Source organism: Oryctolagus cuniculus, chromosome 12 (assembly GCF_051225735.1).
Source record: "Oryctolagus cuniculus isolate XC-2025 breed Fujian yellow rabbit chromosome 12, ASM5122573v1, whole genome shotgun sequence".
Taxonomy (NCBI): Eukaryota; Metazoa; Chordata; class Mammalia; order Lagomorpha; family Leporidae; genus Oryctolagus; species Oryctolagus cuniculus.
Window position 1 is genome coordinate 87,694,381 of NC_142878.1, and position 19,188 is coordinate 87,713,568.

Below are 19,188 nucleotides of genomic sequence, written 5' to 3' on the forward strand. Positions count from 1 at the left end.
GAGAGGCAGAGAGAGCCCAGTTGGTTGCAACGGCCAGAGCTGCACTGATCTGAAGCCAGGAGCCAGGAGCTTCCTCAGGGTCTTCCCACGTGAGTGCAGGGACCCCGGGGACTTGGGCGATCTTCGAGTGCTTTCCCAGGGCATAGCAGAGAGCTGGTTCGGAAGAGGAGCAGCCGGGACTCAAACTGGTGCCCATATGGGATGCTGGCACTGCAGGCGGCAGCTTTACCTGCTACACCACAGCGCCAGCCCCAGCCCCAGTCATCTCTCTTTGAACCTCCAGGATGGTGACAGAGCTCTGGGTGGAGAGAAGAGTACTGTTTTTCTTGTTATATTTGAACACATGTAGGATCCAAATGCTTATGTCTTCTGGGCAAAGGTAGAGACCTCATGTGAAAACTGTTTTTCATTCTTAGCCTTCTTGAAGAGAAGGTTTGCTCATTTCTGAGGAAGAAGAAAGGTAGAATCTTTGCCCTCAGAGAAGCATTTAGTGACCTAAAATGTGTGATTTGAAAATGTACGAGTCTTTGGGCTGGGAAACTGAGGGATGCACTTGGGTTCCAACAGGAATTGGAATCTGAACCTCTGTTATGATGTGCTATTTTTAAGCATGAATACTTTTAAGTGAGTATAGGCTATGGAGAGTGCTTACATCGCCGGTCTTGGTCTCTAGCCCATATCTGTGCAGAGAGGGGTTTCATGGTGATTAGGTACAGAAGCAAAACACAGATGATATTGACAAATCATGGTGTTCAAATGATTAGAGTCTGGTGACTTGTGGTCCTCTTCTTCTTCTTCTCTCTCTTTTTTTTTTTAAGATTTGTTTATTTGAAAGTCAGAGTTACAGAGAGGCAGAGAGAAAGAAGTCTTCCATCTGCTGGTTCACAACCCAAATGGCTGCAACAGCCTGAGCTGGGCCGATCTGTAGCCAGGAGCCAGGAGCTTCTTTCCAGGTCTCCACATGGGTGCAGGGGCCACAGGACTTGGGCCATCTTCTATTGCTTTTCCAGGCCATAGCAGAGAGCTGGATCAGAAGAGGAGCAGCTGGGTCTTGAACGATATGGGCGCTGGCACTTTAGGTGGCCCCTCGTGGTCTGAAATAGGGAAGTAGAATATAATTAGACAGAAGGAGAAAAGAGAGGAAAGTATTCACAGGAGCTCTTGCACGGTATAATGCCTTGTGGTATCTGTATGATATTGGTTTTCCTGATTCTGCACTTTCTCTGCCATGGAAGCAAGAGGTCATTGCTTTTCATTTCCAGCTAGCATGTTAGTTACCCTACCTCCTGGGGTTAAACATCTCTGCAGTGACCTGTCAGAGAGTTGATTATTAGCTGTATAAGGCCAGGGATGCTGTAAGGAGCAGATGGGAAGTGGTTTGGCTGTTGCAGCTAGGCTGATTAAAGATTCCTTGGCAGTTTTACAGTGTGCCTTTGGAAATGTACCACCAAAGTTACTGTGAAGCCTGCAGACTTTGGAAAGCTGACTTTTTCTGAAAAGTTACCTGGTAGAAAAGTAGTGCTTATAAAACCCTTATACTCTCCAAAATAGGATAGGGGCTCTCTAAAATGACATTAGGACCACTAAAGATGGGTCTTCAGGATACTTTGTGCCCTGGTCATCCAGAAATTATTACTAGTTTTCTGGTAGGAAGAGAACTTTTTGATGGGTACTTTAATAGAACTTTAGATTTGAAAAGGCCCTAGGCATGTCCAGAATAACCATATCACACATAGGGTAATCTTATCTATTTGCTTGACAGGTGATTATGCTTTGTCAGCTCAGATACTTCCAGTGGTGATGACATGGCTCCTTAAACATTGTGGGTGATTGCTGGAAATCTCATGTTATTAAATTTCTTCCCAAGTTAAACATCTGTCTTCTGTAACTTCTACTCACCGATCCTATTTCTGCTCTCAGCATTATAGAATAGCCTTCTCTTTGCCACATTGCAACCACCATATATTTGAGGCTAACCAGCCTGTCTGCTTTTGGTGTTTTCCTTTCCAGACTAAGGAATCCTGGTTTCTAAGCCCTTCCTTCTTAGGAAATGGCCTTCCAGTTTTTTACTATACTGTGTTCTGTAGGTCATCCTTTTGTTTAACGAATGTCTCACTTAAGATGTGGAAATGAGTACAGATCATCAGTTGTTCTTTCCATCTCCATCCCCTTTTTCAGAAGACGCACAGTGTTTTAAAAATGTAATGGCAACATCATGTGCTTACTAGAAAAAACGAGTCAGAAAAACCAAAACAACAATTTGCCATCCCATGTGAAATTGGAAGAAGGAATTTGAGCAAGTGTCATCTTTGTAACTTAGGGCTTATCTTTCCTTGTTGATGTTAAGGCTGAACTTTTTTTTTTTTTTTTTTTAAGATTTATTTATTTATTTGAAAGGGAGAATGAACAGAGAGAGAAGGAGAGACACGGAAAACTCTTCCATCTGCGGGATCACTCCCCACATGGCTGCAGCAGCCAGAGTTGGGGCAGGCTGGAGCAGGAACCAGGAGCTTCATCTGGGTCTCATGTGGGAACAGGGGCCCAAAGACTTGGGCCATCGTCCACTGCTTTCCCAAGCACATTAGCAGAGAGCTGGATCATAAGTGAAGCAACTGGGACTTGAACCAGCACCCATTTGGGATGCTGGCACTGCAGGTGGTGGGCTTACCCACTATGTCACAGTGAAGGCCCCAAGTTTAGCTTTTTAAATTGATTTTGTTGAAAGTGTAGTGAACCTTTTCATTTTGCATGTAGGATCTTGTTCAGCTCAGGATGTTATTCATTTATTACATCTTTTGTTTTTTTGTTTTGTTTTTAAAGATTTATTTATTTATTTGAAAGAGTTAAACAGTTAGAAGGAGAGGCAGAGAGAAAGAAAGAGCGCTCTTCCACCTGCTGGTTCACTCCCCAGCTGCAATGGCCAGAGCTGCACTGATTTGAAGCCAGGAGCCGGGAGCTCATGTGGGTGCAGGTGCCCAAGCACTTGGATCATCTTCTGTGCTTTCCCAGACCATAGCAGAGAGCCAGATCAGAAGTGGAGCAGCCAGGTCTGCATCTGGCGTCCATATCAGATGCTGGCACTGCAGGTGGCAGCTTAACACACTAGAGGCCAGCCCCTTATTATATCTTTGATAAGTCACTTTCCTTTTGTTTGTTCCCGTCTCATCCATTTCCCTTCAGTGGTATTCAGTGCTGTGTCTATCCGTTTCCTTCACTGTTCTCTTTTCACTCTCCTCTTCCTTTGCATTCTGGAAAAAGCTTACATTTTCTTGTAATTCACTGATTCATTTTTCAGAGTTAAAAGTTTTGTGCTTTTTGGATTTATGTATGAATTTTAGCTGATGTTGCATTTTTCCTTTCTCTGCATCTTTGTTTAAAAATTTTATATCCTTTTGTCATTTCAACCAAATTATGTCTTTTCATTTCAGCCTTTTATCTTTTTAATTCTGTCTCTTCCTTATTGGCATGTTTTGCCAGTACAGTAGCTAAGCACTAACTGTTAGTTTTTGTTATAATTTATTTTTTTATTTGAAAGGCAGAGTGACAGAGAACAAAAGAGATCTTCCATCTGCTGGTTTATTCTCTAAATGTGTGTAACAGGCAGGCTTAGGCCAGGCCAAAGCCAGGAGTCAAGGAGCCAGAATTCCATCTGTGTTTCCCGCATGAGTGACAGGAACCCAGGTACTTCCGCCATCATCTGTTGCCTCCCAGGCTCATTAAGAGGAAGTTGAATCAAGCCCGAAGTAGCCAGGACTTGAACATCCCATGTGGGATGCAGGTGTCTCAGGTAGCAGCTTAACCCACTGCTCCACCAGCCCTCTCTTTTGATATGTTTAAATGCTTTCCTTTATTCCTCTGGAGGGCTTTCTTTATCATCTTTTCTAGAAGAAAGCCTTTTGACTCCAAGGGAATGTTTTGTGTTTCCAAGGGTAAACAACATGGCATTATTCTAATGGTTAAATTATGTACTGATGGCAGTATAGCTCTGAAGCGTTGGTGGTCAGCCTTAGTTAAAGTGGGTTATGCTCTAAGCCTAGCTACAATTGCAGACATTGCATGGGTGATAAATTATGATGTGGGGAAGAACTGTGCTCCAATAATTCTCTGTAGTGGAGATTGAGTTGGCATTCCTTTTCCCAAAAATGTCCTCTGCCCTTTACAACAAAATTATTTTCAGTACCGTGTTCCACTGCCTATTCGCTATTTTATTTGCTGCTGTATTTCCAGGACCTAATTTAATGTCTGCCACACAGTAGGCAAGAAATAAATTTCAAATGAATAAACAAACATCTACTACACAACTCTTTCATGGAGACCAAGTCTTCTTGTATAGTGCTGAGAATTCCAAACAGTTTACTTAAATTTCCTCAGGATCCTAGATCATTTCCAAAAGTGCCATGTCTCTGACTCTTCAGGCTTGTGTTGCCTTTCTTTTGTGGGCAACATTTTTTTTTCTTAGTTCCTACATCATGTTTCCCCTGCACATACTTTTTGCTAATCCTTTATGAAGTATTGATGTGACTTGACGTTTGCTAATAAACAGTAGTTGGTGCATTTGGTACTAAGCTTTCTACTTGGGAAATGGATGTATTTTACTTTCAGGTCTACAGCTAAGTGGCAGATTAATGTGCATACCGCTCTCTTAAATCTCAATTGCTAGTAGGCATTCAACTGGCACAGCTTTCCTCTCTTGGGATGCCATCTTTTCTTGCCCCTGCACCCTAGTTGACATTGTTCTAAGGGAGTAGGTAAAAAAGTACTGTCTTCTCTCTGTCCTATCTGTAACATTTACCTGTTAGATATCCACTTTGCAGAGTACATTGTGACACCACTCTTTGGCTCTTTCTACCCAGTTATCTTAGGAAAGTTATTCTCTAAATGTATATAGAAGGCTGGTGGATAGAGGGGTAAGCAAGAGTGAAACTTGACTTTATCATAAGAAATACCTGATTGTGTGTGTTGACTGGCAGATTTTCTAGATGATACAGCCCACAGGTCTCCCGAGTCAGGAGACAGTGTACTGATATAAATTGCCCTTTAATACTCTCCTCCCTCCCTCCTTTTTAAGCTGATCTCTGCTTTATGTGGTGTGAGGCACTGATGGTCGTCAGTCCAGTGCCATCAATCTTACAGACGTGCAGGAGATAGGAATGTGCTCTTGCTCTTTCGTTCTCTCTGCCTCTCAAATAAAGAAAGAAAGAAATACAAGCTGAAAAAAGTGGAGAGTTATCCCATGTCCTGGTTTTTTTGTGGCATCTAGTTTTTGGTAAACACTCTTTTCCTTTTCTGTGTCTTTGTACATATTCTAGTGGGACATGGCAAAGACCAGATGTAATTTGAAACCTGGAGTTTGATAAGGCTGATTTAATTTTAAAGACTTGAGTTAATTGATTGAGTCTGCTCTGAGAATAGTCTCTTCTAGTCTTTGCCCCTTCTCCTGAAGCTGCATTTTCCCTGGTTCTGCTGGCTTTTCTGTTTTATTTAACCCTAATAGGACTCCCCCTAACCACCACCACGATAGCAGAATCACAAAGAAGTCTATCCTTTTTTTTTTTTTTTTTAAATAGGGTCATGCCCTTCTTAGAGGGCTTTTAAAGCTTTGCTAGATCGTGTTCTGAGTCTCTGATAATCAAGAAGCAAAGAGAAAGAGGGTTTGGGTAAAATTATGCTAGAGCTTGAATCTGTGATAAGCCAGGACCTGTTCAGAATGAGAGGATTGCCAACTGGCAATGGTAGTAAAACTAAGTCTCAGAAAGGGGAAGCTAACTTTAGAGGACTCCTAGTTAAGACTTACCACAGAATCTCTGGGCAATTGAAAATAGTGTATTCTCCCCTGGGGAGACGGAGTGGGAATTAACCTTTCCCTAGGTCCTGTGTGACTTGGTTAGAAATACAATCGAACCTGTTTGTCTTGTCCATTGTGATGTGATAGCTACATAGGAAGGGTCTGTTTTGTGTGGGAGTTTGTTTCAGGCTGTCTCCTTGCCTGTATTGTTTCCTTTAACAGCTTTTTAAATTTTCTTTTTCCAGCAATGATGTTGTCCACTGGGCATGTACTGACCAATGTGGCAGGTCTGAGAACATAGCTGAAGCTGAAAATAGGAAAGCTGGGGGCAAGGAAGAGCCTTGAATCTTGAGGTGGGACGTTGACTCTAAGATGTCCTTGAGCAGTGGAGCCTCCGGAGGGAAAGGAGTGGATGCAAACCCGGTTGAGACATACGACAGTGGGGATGAATGGGACATTGGAGTAGGGAATCTCATCATTGACCTGGACGCCGATCTGGAAAAGGACCAGCAGAAACTGGAAATGTCAGGCTCAAAGGAGGTGGGGATACCAGCTCCCAATGCTGTGGCCACACTACCAGACAACATCAAGTTTGTGACCCCAGTGCCAGGTCCTCAAGGGAAGGAAGGCAAATCAAAATCCAAAAGGAATAAGAGTGGCAAAGACACTAACAAACCCACTCCAGGGACTTCCTTGTTCACTCCAAGTGAGGGGGCAGCTAGCAAGAAAGAGGTGCAGGGGCGCTCAGCAGATGGTGCCAATGCAGGAGGTCTGGTTGCTGCTATTGCTCCCAAGGGCTCAGAGAAGGCGACTAAGGCGTCCCGCAGTGTAGCCGGCTCCAAAAAGGAGAAGGAGAACAGTTCGTCTAAGAGCAAGAAGGAGAGAAGCGAAGGAGTGGGGACTTGTTCAGAAAAGGATCCTGGGGTCCTCCAGCCAGTTTCCTTAGGAGGACGGGGTGGTCAGTATGATGGAAGTGCAGGGGTGGATACAGGAGCTGTGGAGCCACTTGGGAGTATAGCTATTGAGCCTGGGGCAGCGCTCAATCCTTTGGGAGCTAAACCGGAGCCAGAGGAAGGGGAGAATGAGTGTCGCCCGCTAAAGAAAGTCAAGTCTGAAAAGGTAAGAGGTGGCCAGATCTGGCTGCCCACTGCCAGTCAGAACTGCCCTGGACTAACCACCAAATGCTATGTGTACTCTGTGGGAGGCTCATTAGTTTGTGGGTAATGACCAATTACAAGGTCAGAGCAGCTGGTAATGATAATGTGGTTTTGTTCCAAATTAGAGGATTCCCTGCTGACTCATTTGCAGCAGGTCTGGACATTTTGGAAAAGGATATCTGTTGTTGGGGGTAGCTACTTGGGAGAATGAATTTTCTGTAGTCTGAGTGGAGATCCTGTCCTACCTCAGACACTTGTTGCTGGAGGATGGCATGAAATCTTTATGTGGGTCACAGCTTGACTGGCATTTCATCATCAGAGTCGTAATTGTTGATAAAGTTAATAAGCTTTTGGTTAAATGTATAGGTTGTGTGCTCTTGTTAATGGGATAAATGGTGCTGCTGGCTCTCTGGAAGATGAAAGGTTAATTAAGATTCATGGGGTATCTCTTCAGTATTCTCTTGGTGATACCAAGAGCAAAGGGACACAGGTAAGCAAGGGGCAGGAGGTAATAACTGTACCATGAGGTGCTGAACGAGGCCTTAGGAGTTAATGTTTTGGCTATGAAAGTTTGGCCTAGAAAGAGATTCTTTGGCCACTAAAGTTGTAGTTCTTTGGCAGGTATCTCCTGCAGCTATTGGGAATCAAAGTTTCCTTGAGGTTCTATCGCTGCCAAATAGTATAATGATACCTTGCCTTCTGCTTGACTTGGGAAGATGAGTGACTGCAGTCCCATGAGGTGTTAGGACTGAGTCCCTACTCTGGGGAGATGATACTTGGTGTTTCAGGAGCTTGTGGGGCTGGAGTAAAGTAGATGTGAGTTTAGGGTCAGCACTGGCTGCCTTAAACTTCAGCAGTTGACAGTTTCCTACAGAGCTGCTGTCCTGGTGATGAGCTATTCATTGGCCCTCGATTTTCTGCTCTGTGCTCTGCTAACCCTGTACTTTCAGCTGATCCCAGCAGATGCAGTATAAATTGATTTATCTGTGATTACATCAGATGCAGCAGGGAATGCCTATTTCCATATATAAGTGTTAATAATAAATAAAGACCGGATGTGTATGTTTGGGTGGGGGTATCCTCTTAGTGCCTGAATTTTAGTGGTAGCCTCTGGCACATCTGTAGCTTTTAGTAACATCTGGGCTCCTCTGGTAACAGAGCTGTGAATTTCTTCCACTAATAACACAATGGCTCATTCCCATTTACCAGTGGCAGCTGCCAGAGAGGCAGCCTGTGTTTAGGTGGCAGATGCTATAGTCCACCTCAGCAGAGTCAAGTTCCAGCTGGTACTGGCATGGCTCATCTTGTGCTGGCTGTGATTTGCTATTTTCTCTGGGGTACAGATGGATAATACTGTTTTAAAGAGGCCTAAGAGCACTAGAAGTTCTTGCTTCTGTTCCAGGCCCATTAGACTGTTCCCTACATCTGGCTTCAGGAATTCTGTCTGATAACTGTGTTCATAATCATTACTCTTCCTGTCCTGAAAAGTGTTTGTGAGGGTATTCTTCATTTTCTTTTCTGTTTAGTGTACCTCAAGCATGTTGCAAGTCTTCTAAGCCTGCTAGTAGTCTGTGAGTGAAAGGATTAATATTGCGTAGCTTCATATTGGGTTTAAGTCTAAATGTCCACAGTTGGCTCCAACAAAGAAGCAAATGGAAACCATTTCCTCTCAGATGTGTTCAGGGACTAGTTGGCTGACTGCCCTTCAGATTATAATTGGACTGTGTATTTAAGGTAAGAATATACGTTGGTGCCAAGGAGTTTTGCCCCCTAATAATAGAGTTTTCCTGTAAGACTTGCTTCTCAGGGAGACTGAGAATAGGACAGCAAAATGAGAGAGAAACTGCTTCAGTGTTTGAAATAATGATAAAATTAATAAGAAGTACTTTTAGAAGCAGAAAATTTGTTGTGCAGTTGGATGTTACAAAGAGCCTGCTTTTTCAATTCCTTCCCCTGTTCCCTCAACCCTTTTAGAAAGTCTGGTTCTGGGGGTGACTTACCATATTGCCTTTGGCCAATGAAATAAATAATTATTTAAGTGTTTGGAAGTTGCTAGGAGATGAAAACACACTGTAGGGAGAGAGCATTCTGGAAGTTAAGGAGGGGAAGAGGCAAATGAAAGAAAGTCAGGAACCTGTCAGTAGAGCAGATAACCTGAGGGTTTGGGGCATAGTAGGTGTTCAGACAGTGTGTGATGATTAGTACTATGGTTTTAAGTCAAGTCTTTGAAAACCTCTCTAAGATTCTGCTTCTGAGATATGGGCTTGCCTATGGTCTAACTGGTTTGGAATGTTCCTTCTGTGTAAGGACAACCAGCAGAACCAAAACAGCAAAACAGATGTTTTGATATAATCTAAGAATCGCAAACTCTTAAGCTGGGAACTGTCATGAAGAGGGAAAACTCATAAAGTTTGGAAAGTGTCTTGACTGGAGTCTTTTCTCCCCATGGAAATAGGAGAGAAGACAATGGAGTCTGAGGTTCAGTTGTCACATGTTAACCACTAGCTAATGAGGGAGATTTGAATATTCAAATTTTGTACCTTAGGGCCTTCTCTGTCATCTAGGTATGGATCTCAGGCTGTGGGTGAGGACTTCCTTCCTTCCTTCCTTCCTTCCTTCCTTCCTTCCTTCCTTCCTTCCTTCCTTCCTTCCTTCCTAACTTCTTTAAAGATTTATTTATTTATTTGAAAGATTTAACACAGAGAGACAAGGAGAGGCAGAGAGAGAGACATCTTCCATTCTGCTGGTTCACTCCCCAATTGGCTGCAACAGCTAGAGCTGCAACGATCTGAAGCCAGGAGCCAGGAGCTTCCTCCAGGTCTCCCATGTGGATGCAGGGGCCCAAGGACTTGGGCCTTCTTCTACAGTTTTCCCAGGCCATAGCAGAGAGCCGGATCGGAAGTGGAGCAGCCAAGTCTCGAATCAGCACCCATGTGGGATGAGGCTTTACCCGCCATGGCCCCACGCCAGCCCCTGAAGGCATTTTCTGTTGGCCAAGGGTGTGAATTTCTGATTATGGGGTCCCACTTGTGCTCCACTGCCCTTCTGGCAGGTGTACTGTGTTTCCCAGAGTTCTGGGGGAGACCAGAGATGGCTCTTAGCAGCTGCTGCTGCCCTGAATTGTTGCTGAACACTCCTGCCTCCTGCTTCCTGCCCGCTGAAGAGATGGGGGAGGGAATGTTGAGGAATAAACAAGACAGAGCCTTCCGGCTCCTGCCTGTTCCCTTGCCTTTGGTTTGATTGATAGGTTGTTAAGTTAAGGATGGAAAGGGAGGTGGCGAGGAGGGAGGGCGCCTGTCTGAGTGTCCTGAGTTTAGTGCTTGTGTCGCCACTCTGACAGGCAAGAAAAAAGGCATTTACAAATCACAGACAGCAGTGATCTATCTGTGCTGCTCTGTCACAGCTTATGACCAGCCGTTTAAGGTGAGATCCCCTTTTTCTGTTTTCCAAATCATATAAGGTGACCAGTAGGCTCTAGGGGCTCAAGAATCTAGAAATCTGCAACTAGAAGCTCCCCCTGGTTTCTCTTCAGTGCTGCTTTTGATCTTGCAAGCTAGGAACACTGCGCTCTGCTTTCCCCATGTTTGTGTCAGCTCTATGGCTTTCAGAATGTTTCCTATGTTTACTACTTCCTCATTAGTTTAGGATACAAAGAAAGCAATTAAATGTGTTCTTTGCTCTTTCACCTTCTGATCATGTGTGTTATCATGTCCTGTGTTCTAAGAGCATCTTCCTTTGCCCTTGGTTTTTATTTATGTCCTATTTTATGCCTTCCAGCTCATTTTTCTTGTGTTGCAATCTCTTGTTGCCCAACCAAGGTCAGGTCTCTTTTATTCCTTCGCATCCAAGGCTTCCTTTCTTAATGCTGTCATCCTTGCTAGCTGTTCTTTCTCAGCTATTGATGGCAAGGTAGTCAGTCTTGCTTCTCAGAGCCGAATACCCTCAAGCAGTTTCCTTCATGGAAAAAATAAAACAAGTTGATATTTATATGGAACAGAGTCACATTCTCTATAAATTATTTTTTTCATTCAGCAACTCTGTTTTCCTTTTGTGTATTGTAATTCAAGGAATGCCCAGAAAAAGATTCGTCTTGTCCGGTTTCCTCAATTTTTTAATGGAGGAAACTTAAAACCAAGGAAGTTATGTGATTTTTGCCAGTGTCTTACATGTTGTCAGTTGCAAAGCCAAATTCAGAAGTCAGATTTCTGGATACTCAAATTTTTTTTTTGAGATTTATTTTTATTTATTCTAAAGGCAGAGTTACAAAGAGAGAGAGTCAGAGACAGAGATAGATCTTCTATCCACTGGTTCACTCCTCAAATGGCTATAACAGCCAGCGCTGGGCCTGGCCTAAGCCAAGAGACCAGAACTCCATCTGGGTCTCCTGTGTGAGTCGCAGGAGTCCAAGTACTTAGGCCATCTGCTGCTGCTTTCCCACATGTATTATAATCTACAGAGCTGGATTGGCAGTGGAGCATCTGGGACTCAAACTGCCTTTCATGTGGGATATTGATGTTACTGGTGGCAGCTTAACCCTCTGTGCCACAATGCCACCTGGACACCCAGCTCTTACAGCATGTTGTTACTCTGGGTTTCGTTTCGTTTCTTTCTTTTCCTTCATCCCTCCCTCCCTCTTTCTTTTTAATATTTATTTATTTATTTGAAAGGCAGACGGTGTTACAGAGAGAAAAAAGGGAGCGCGCGCGAGAGAGAGAGAGTCTTCCATCCACTGGTTCACTCCCCAAATGGCCGCAATGACTGGGATTGGGCTGATCTGGAGCCAGGAGCCTCCTCCTAATCTCCCACGTGGGTGCAGGAGCTCAAGCACCCAGGCCATCCATCCTCTGCTGCCCTCCCAGGCACATTAGCAGGGAGCTGGACTGGAAGTCGAGTGGCCAGGACTCAAACTTCTATACCACAGTCCTCTTTTTTTTTTTTTTTTTTCTTTTAGCAATGCACTCCTTTTTTTTTTTTTTTTTTTTAAACCATTTATTTATTTGAAAGGCAGAGAGACAGAGGAGAGACCAGAAGAGATCTTTCAAATCCACTGGTTCACTCTCTAAATGCCTACATCAGTCAGGAGCCAAGAATTCAGTCTGGGGATCCCAACTACTTGAGCTATCACCTGCTGCCTCCCAGGGTGGGTATTATCGGGAAACTGGAGTGGAGAGTGGAGCTGGAACTGGAAGCCAAGCACCCCATATGGGACATGGGTGTCACAAGTTGCAGCATAACCAGTATGGCACTTGACCCATCCCCATTCACTTCCATTATGTTCTTAACTTGAAAAGCAGGGAGACAGAGGGATCACCCATTCACTAATTACTCCCCAAATGCCTGTAGTAGCCAGGTCTGGGCCAAGCTGAAGCCAGAAGCTGTAACTCAATTTGTGTCTGCCACCTGGGTGGCAGGGTCCCGGTTACTTGATATATATCACCTGTTGTCACCCAGGGTGTACTGAAGTAGGAAACTGCAGTAGAACAGGGCTGGAACTCAAGCCCAGGCATTCTGACAAGGGATATGGGTGTTTCAGTTAGTGACCAAACACTCACACACCCTCCCCTCCCCATTTAGTACCTTAAATTAGTGCATTCTAGATTTCAGGTGTTGTACTTGATGCTGGGTTTACACACTGGTGAATAAAACAGATGTGGTCTCTGCTTTTTGAGGAACTTGCAGCTTGTAAGCTAGAGCAGAGTTTCTGAAAATGCGTTCCATAAAGTCATCATATCACCCAGATATCAAAAATGAGAGTCCTTGGACCCTACCCTAGATCTTCTAAAGTTTTGGGAATAAGGGCTCAGAAAACCTGTACTTCCAGAAGTCTCTAAAGTTAATTGCTAGATTCATTAAAGTGAATTTATTTTACAAGGCAGGCATTGGGGGGCCATCCTAGTTTAAAGCACCAGCCTGCTAAACTTAAATTTCACATCAACTTTTATGTATGACTTAGTGGTTAAGAATGTAAGCTGTGGATCCAGACTATCTGAGTTTACATCCCAGCTCTGCCGTTTGTTTGTTAACTGAGTGTTCTTGACCAAGTTACTTAACTGCTCTGCCTCATTTTTCTCATCTGCAAAATGAGGAAAGCAATGATACCTACACAAGGTTGTTGTGAGATTCAATTGATAGTAAGCTAATAAAATAAGCAGTGCCTGGCACATAGAAAGCACTGGGTAAATATTAGAAAACATGATTTGAGTTGAAATATATCTCATTCTGCCCTGGGCAATAAGGGACCGAAATACAACAGCATGCAGGAAGCCCAGATGAATAAACATGTTGGCTAAGACTTTCAGCACTAGGCTCAGAAGTAGTTCCAAACCCAGATTGGGAAATTTGCATGCTGGTGATGTGTTTGGAAGACCCTGATACTTAAGCTGGTGGGGGAGAAAAGACCAGGAATTGGTTTCAGGGGATATTGAAGTAGCCTATTGGATTTCAGATTTCCTGTGAATTGAGTTTTCCTTTTGGCTGTATCCCTGGTGTGAGGCTGGGTATGTTGGATGGATGTTACCTTGGCTTTGCCAGTATATGCATTCTCATGGATGCTGGAAGAGCACTAAATGTTTTTGTTTCTACATGAGAGTGCATGGAAAATCTAAGTCCTAGTCCTTAATCTTCCTCTCCCAGTGTGAACTTGTGTTTTTGCCATTTGGGTATAAGAGCTTTTACCAGCAGAGCTTATCCAGAGAGGCAGCAGGGCTTGGGCTTTAAGGCTGAGGTGGCAGTAACATACACAGCTGAGATCTGCCACTGCTGGCTGGCTGAGCCCTCCTCTCTGTGGTTTTCACTCTTCAAGCCATGCTTGAGTAACCCGCCTCCAGAGCTGCTGACAGGGCCGTGTTCAGAGGCCTCGGAAATTACACTGTTCATTTCCTTATCATCCTCTGACCTGCAGTGCAGAGCCTTCTGGTGCGGGAACAAGGCAGAAAAAATCCAGACGGCTCCCAGCCAGCATGTGTCAAGAGCTACAAAGAAGGAAATTGGACTTGCTCACTTGAAAACCATGGGGTTAGGCTTTGATTTTTGGTTCCTGCAGAGAGTTATTTGTGTGTGTGAGCATGCTCTATCTGTATATGTATAGAATGAATCTGTGCATGGCAAAGATGTGGAGGAGGAGCATGTGAAAGTAGAGAGCAGAGGGAAGATTGCTTTTCTCTTCAGTTAATTTCCCAGTTGTACCATTGGGATGGGCCTGGATGCATTAGCATCAGGAAGGTGCCAGACCATATTAATATTTTAAAATATATTTCTCTCAGTACAGTTTAGTCATGGTTGAGAGCACCCACACAAGAAGCTTCCCTGGCCTGGCAGGGGAGACATTTTAACAAATCCTATTCCTCCTAGATGACATCTGACATAGTCACTATTTAAGCCACCTAGGAAAGTATAGACTTTGGGTTAGTCTTGGGTCAGAGCATAGTGTGGTAAGAGAGACTGGAGGAATTTAGAGCATTTTGGTATTTTTATTTATAGGGCAAATCTATCCTAAGAGCCCATCTTTATTTGGGGGGATGGTATTACAAAACAATGTATTTTTTCTTTTGCCACCTCTCTTGCACTAGGAAGTCCACAGGAAAGACTTGTCAAGCTGGGGAAACAAAATATGATGGAGGTTTTGGGAGTAAAATTTACACACACGGTGTTCCTATTTTTACTTTTTTTGGATTTCCACTCTTTTAATGTCACTGGTGCCATTGGAGCCTTTATGAAGTGGAGGGTGATTAAGCCAGGGAGAGGAAGAGACTGCTTAGCTTTCAGACCCTGAAGGTGTTTTTAAACTCTTTCATATTGAAAGTGTGTTCCCGTGAGATGGTAGCGGAGGAGGTGATAGCTAACGTGAGAGGGGGTTAGTTTCTTTTTTCCCTTCTTTTAAGCAGTGGGCCCTTAGCAGCAGCAGCAGCAGCAGCAGCAGCAGTTTTTGAGAACTTGTTAAAAATGCTAATTTCAGAATTCATCCTGGGCTTCAAAATTATAAAATCTAGGCTTGAGACCCAGAAATGTGCATTTCAAATCGTGGTAGCACCCTATAATTTGTAAAGGTTGAAGAATGCCATAGGCCCACTTAATAGTGAAAATAAAATTTACCAAACACTTTAAGAGAGAAAAAATAACCCTGGATGGTAGGTATTTTTTTTTTTAAATCTTTGAGTGATGTTTGGATATATCTTTTTTCTTTGTGTACAAATGGATGGAACCTAAAATTGGAAGGACTACTTGAGGGTTTGGATTTTGAGAGCAGAAGCGATATTAAATTATTTAATCTTGCTAAGCCTCATTTTCCTTATCTATAACAAATAAATAATAGTAGAAACTCATAGGGTTATTGTGAGGACTAAAAGAGATAAAGAAGGTTAAGCACTCAGCACAGTGCCTCCCATGTGGCACGTGTACTCAGTAAATGTCAGCTCTTGCTGATGTTATTGTTCTTAGCTATGAGGTGCAAGGCCATTGTGAGATTAGGGAGAAAGTGTGTCCTTAGAGATTTTAAAGAGGTAAGTCCCCTCCCCCCCAAGGCTTTGGAAAATAATGAATTTATGTTAGCTAATATTCCAGCTCTTATTGATTTCCAAAAATGCTTGAGATTGATTCAGAGCATTTGGAGCCAATTTAGGTTAGAGTTTTATTGTTTGATTGATTAGTTGGTTTGGAAGTGTTTGTTGGACCCCATTTGGTAGAAGACAGATCTTTGCTTAAAGAACCACAGCTCTTGCTTCACAGTTTTCTGTTAAAGTCAGTTTCTTTGGTATTTAACCAGCTCCTTCAGAATTATTTTCCTAAGGATTGAAATGAAGATAATATGATTGTTTTGCTTTAGGAAGTTGTATTTTTTTTCTTTGCTAATCCCTGTAGAGTGGAGACTTTAGCCTTTTGAAGGGATTAGCAAAGGTAACCTGAACTGTCAGAAGAATGAGGATTAGATATTTCTTTTTTGTGAACTTGTCACTAGCTGCAGGAAAGGGAGAAAAAGGCAGTTGTTAGGTTTTTTTGGAGGTGGTCAGTTTTCAGCTAAAAACGTTTGTTGTCTAGTGAGAGAATTCAGTTTGTGTGCCTGTGTCTGAACAATTTAAGACCACTGAGTTACAGCCATAGCAGCAAAATACTAGAACACATTTTCATGAGCTTTCTGGGGCTCTGTTTTTGTTTAGTGATGGTTTCTTACTCAGCTCAAAATTGTTATTTCTTGGTTGATATATTCCTTTGAAAGTCAAATACTTAGCATTGCACTGACTCAAACTTTAATGAAAGGTAGAGAGTGTTGGGACTGGTGCTGTGGCTCACTAGGCTAATCCTCCGCCTGCGGCGCCGGCATCCCTTATGGGAGCCGGGTTCTAGTCCCGGTTGCTCCTCTTCCAGTCCAGCTCTCTGCTGTGGCCCGGGAAGGCAGTGGAGGATGGCCCAAGTCCTTGGGCCCTGCACCTGCATGGGAGACCAGGAGGAAGCACCTGGCTCCTGGCTTCGGATCAGCGCAGCTCCGGCCGTAGTGGCCATTTGGGGTGTGAACCAGTGGAAGGAAGACCTTTCTCTCTGTTTCTCTCTCTCTCACTGTCTTTAATTCTACCTGTAAAATAAATTAAAAAAAAAAAAAAAAGATAGTGTTGTAGAAGGGTGTCCATATTCATCATACTCAGCACCAGTAGAAGTAGCATGAGATTAGAGAAATTAACATTGAGGCTACGGAGTTTCTTGGTACTGAGACTTCTCAGCCTAGAGTGCTTTTAAGAATCACTTCCTGAGATTTTACAAAGCACAAGTGCCTTACTTAAGTAAAATCTTTGAAGCCGGGCACCAAGCTTTGCTTTGTTTTGTTTTGTTTTAAAGTTTAGCTGTTGTGAGCAGGCCTGCTTGGGATGCCTGCATCTCATATCAGAGTCCCTGGTTTCAAGTCCTGGTTTGGTTCCTGATTCCAGCTTCCTGTTAGTGTCCACCCTGGGAGGCAGCAGGTAATGGCCCAAGTAGTTGGGTTCCTGCCACCCAAGTGGAGATTGGGATTGAGTTCCTGGCTCTTGGCTTTATTTTGGCCCAGTTTCAGCTATTGTGGGCATATGGGGGAGTGAGCCAGCAAATGGGAGATTTCTCTCTATGTCACTACCTCTCAGTTAAAGTAAAATTAAAAACGGTAAAGCTCCACATATACTTTTAATGTTCCTCTTGGTTATTACCGTTGGGGTAAAGACTGACTTCACTGTACAGTATGGCCTTTTTTTTTTTTTTTTTTTTTTAAACAGGCAGAGTGGACAGTGAGAGAGACAGAGAGGAAGGTCTTCCTTTGTCGTTGGTTCACCCTCCAATGGCCGCTGTGGCTGGCGCACTGTGCTGATCTGAAGGCAGGAGCCAGGTGCTTCTCCTGGTCTCCCATGGGGTGCAGGGCCCAAGCACTTGGGCCATCCTCCACTGCCTTCCTGGGCCACAGCAGAGAGCTGGCCTGGAAGAGGGGCAACTGGGACAGAATCCGGCGCCCTGACCGGGACTAGAACCTGGTGTGCAGGCGCCGCTAGGTGGAGGATTAGCCTATTGAGCCGCGGCGCCAGCCCAGTATGGCCTCTTAAAATCCTTATTACTCCCTTAGCCAGCAAATGCTTTCCTTTTTTTTTTTTTTTTAATTAATTTATTTATTTGAAAGAGTTACACAGAAAGAGAAGGAGAGGCAGAGAGAGAGAGAGAGAATGTCTTCCATTCCGCTGCTTCACTCCCCAGTTGGCCTCAAGGGCTGGAGTTGTGCCGATCCAAAGCCAGGAGCCAGGTAGCTTCTTCCAGGTCTCCCACACAGGTGCAGGGGCCCAAGGACTTGGGCCGTTTTCTCCCACTTTCTCAGGCCATAGCAGAGAGCTGGATCGGAAGTGGAGCAGCCAGGTCTCGAACCGGTGCCCATATGGGATGTTGGCACTGCAGGCGGAAGCTTTACCTGCTACGGCACAGTGCTGGCACCGCCAGCAAAATCTTGAAATTTTCTTTGCTTTTTGTCCAGATGGAGCTATGCCCTATACTTTAGATGCTGTGTGATCCTTATATAGCATGTCCAAGATTCTTCTCCAAGATTTTTCATTGCTCGATTTACAGGATGATTATGCTGGGATCAGTCATTTAGGAATACAACTATAATGAATTTTCTCAATTTCAACTGAATTCAGAGAATTACTGAATTTCTGACATTTATAATCCTTTATGGTGTAGAATCCATATTAGTGTTACTGATTAGGTTTTAAAATACTGTTTAAAAATTTTAATGGAAATTGAGCAAAACTCTTATGACTAGATATATTTGCCTATTCTTATTACTAGATACATATATAGGCAACTTGTTTTCTTTCTTCTGTGTAGATTACAAGAAAGCAGAAAACAGATTTGAATTGTCAAAATTTATTACTAATTCAAAAGTATATTCTCATTGGCTTATGAATGCATTTCTCTGCTTACGTTAGATATTAGGTGTTCCTAGTTTTCTGGAAATTCATGATATAATAAAATAAACAATGCAGATCTGCTTCTTGGATACATCCAAATTAGTGTACCCTTTTAGGGGAAAGAAAGCATTACCCCACAGAAATAGGAGACATCCTCTGTCTCTTAGTTCACTGTTGTTTTCAGTAAACACAATTTCTTTGAAGTCAAGAAGAGAAGCGATTTTGGAGGGAGTGGGCATTTAGCCTATCAGGTATGATGTCTACATGTCCTGTCAAAGTGCCTGGATTTGATTCTTGTCTGTGACTCCTGACTCCAGCTTCCTACCAATGCAGACCTTGGGAGGCAGCAGTGATGGTTCAAGTCCACCAATGTGGGAGACTTGGATTGCATTCTCAGTTCCTGGCTCTGGCCCCAGTCCAGCCTCAGCTTTTGTGTGCATTTGGGTAGCATACTAGTAGATGTGAGCTTTGTCTGCCTGTCAGTCTGTCTCTTTCTCTCTCCTTCTCTCTCTCTCTCTCTCTCTGTGTTTGCTTCTCAGATAAAAAATAATAAAAGGACATTTAAAAATATTTTGGTGTATAAAATATTTCCCTGCTGGAATTTGAAGTCTCATATCTATAGAAAAAATAATTAGAATGCTAATTGTTATTAGAGATGAATATGTATTTGAATATTTTATGAACTGTCATTTTTTTGGCTAAAATTATAATTATATAAGATTAAATTCTAATATAAAATTGGAAGTATGGTTTTTAGTACTGGTACATGTATTACCCTTATTCTCAGAATGTATATTAATCTACACTTGGGATGGGTCTTTTTTTAGATTGTAGAGTA

The 19,188-nt window shown here is 43.2% G+C and overlaps 1 protein-coding gene across 6 annotated transcripts in view; it reads left to right on the top strand.

Moving 5' to 3' along the window:
- Positions 1-19,188, top strand: part of ZNF609 (zinc finger protein 609) — a 224,996-nt gene that overhangs the window by 23,564 nt on the left and 182,244 nt on the right. For 4 of the 6 annotated variants that reach the window (XM_051821853.3, XM_051821854.3, XM_051821855.3 and 1 more), the window contains exon 2: positions 6,031-6,904. The exons of 1 other annotated variant lie outside the window; for it this stretch is intronic. In XM_051821853.3, coding sequence (XP_051677813.3) covers positions 6,158-6,904 — 747 coding nt within the window. In that variant the 5' untranslated portion in view covers positions 6,031-6,157. The remainder of the gene's footprint in view (positions 1-6,030; positions 6,905-19,188) is intronic. One more of the 6 variants, XM_089310555.1, reaches the window with a different exon arrangement.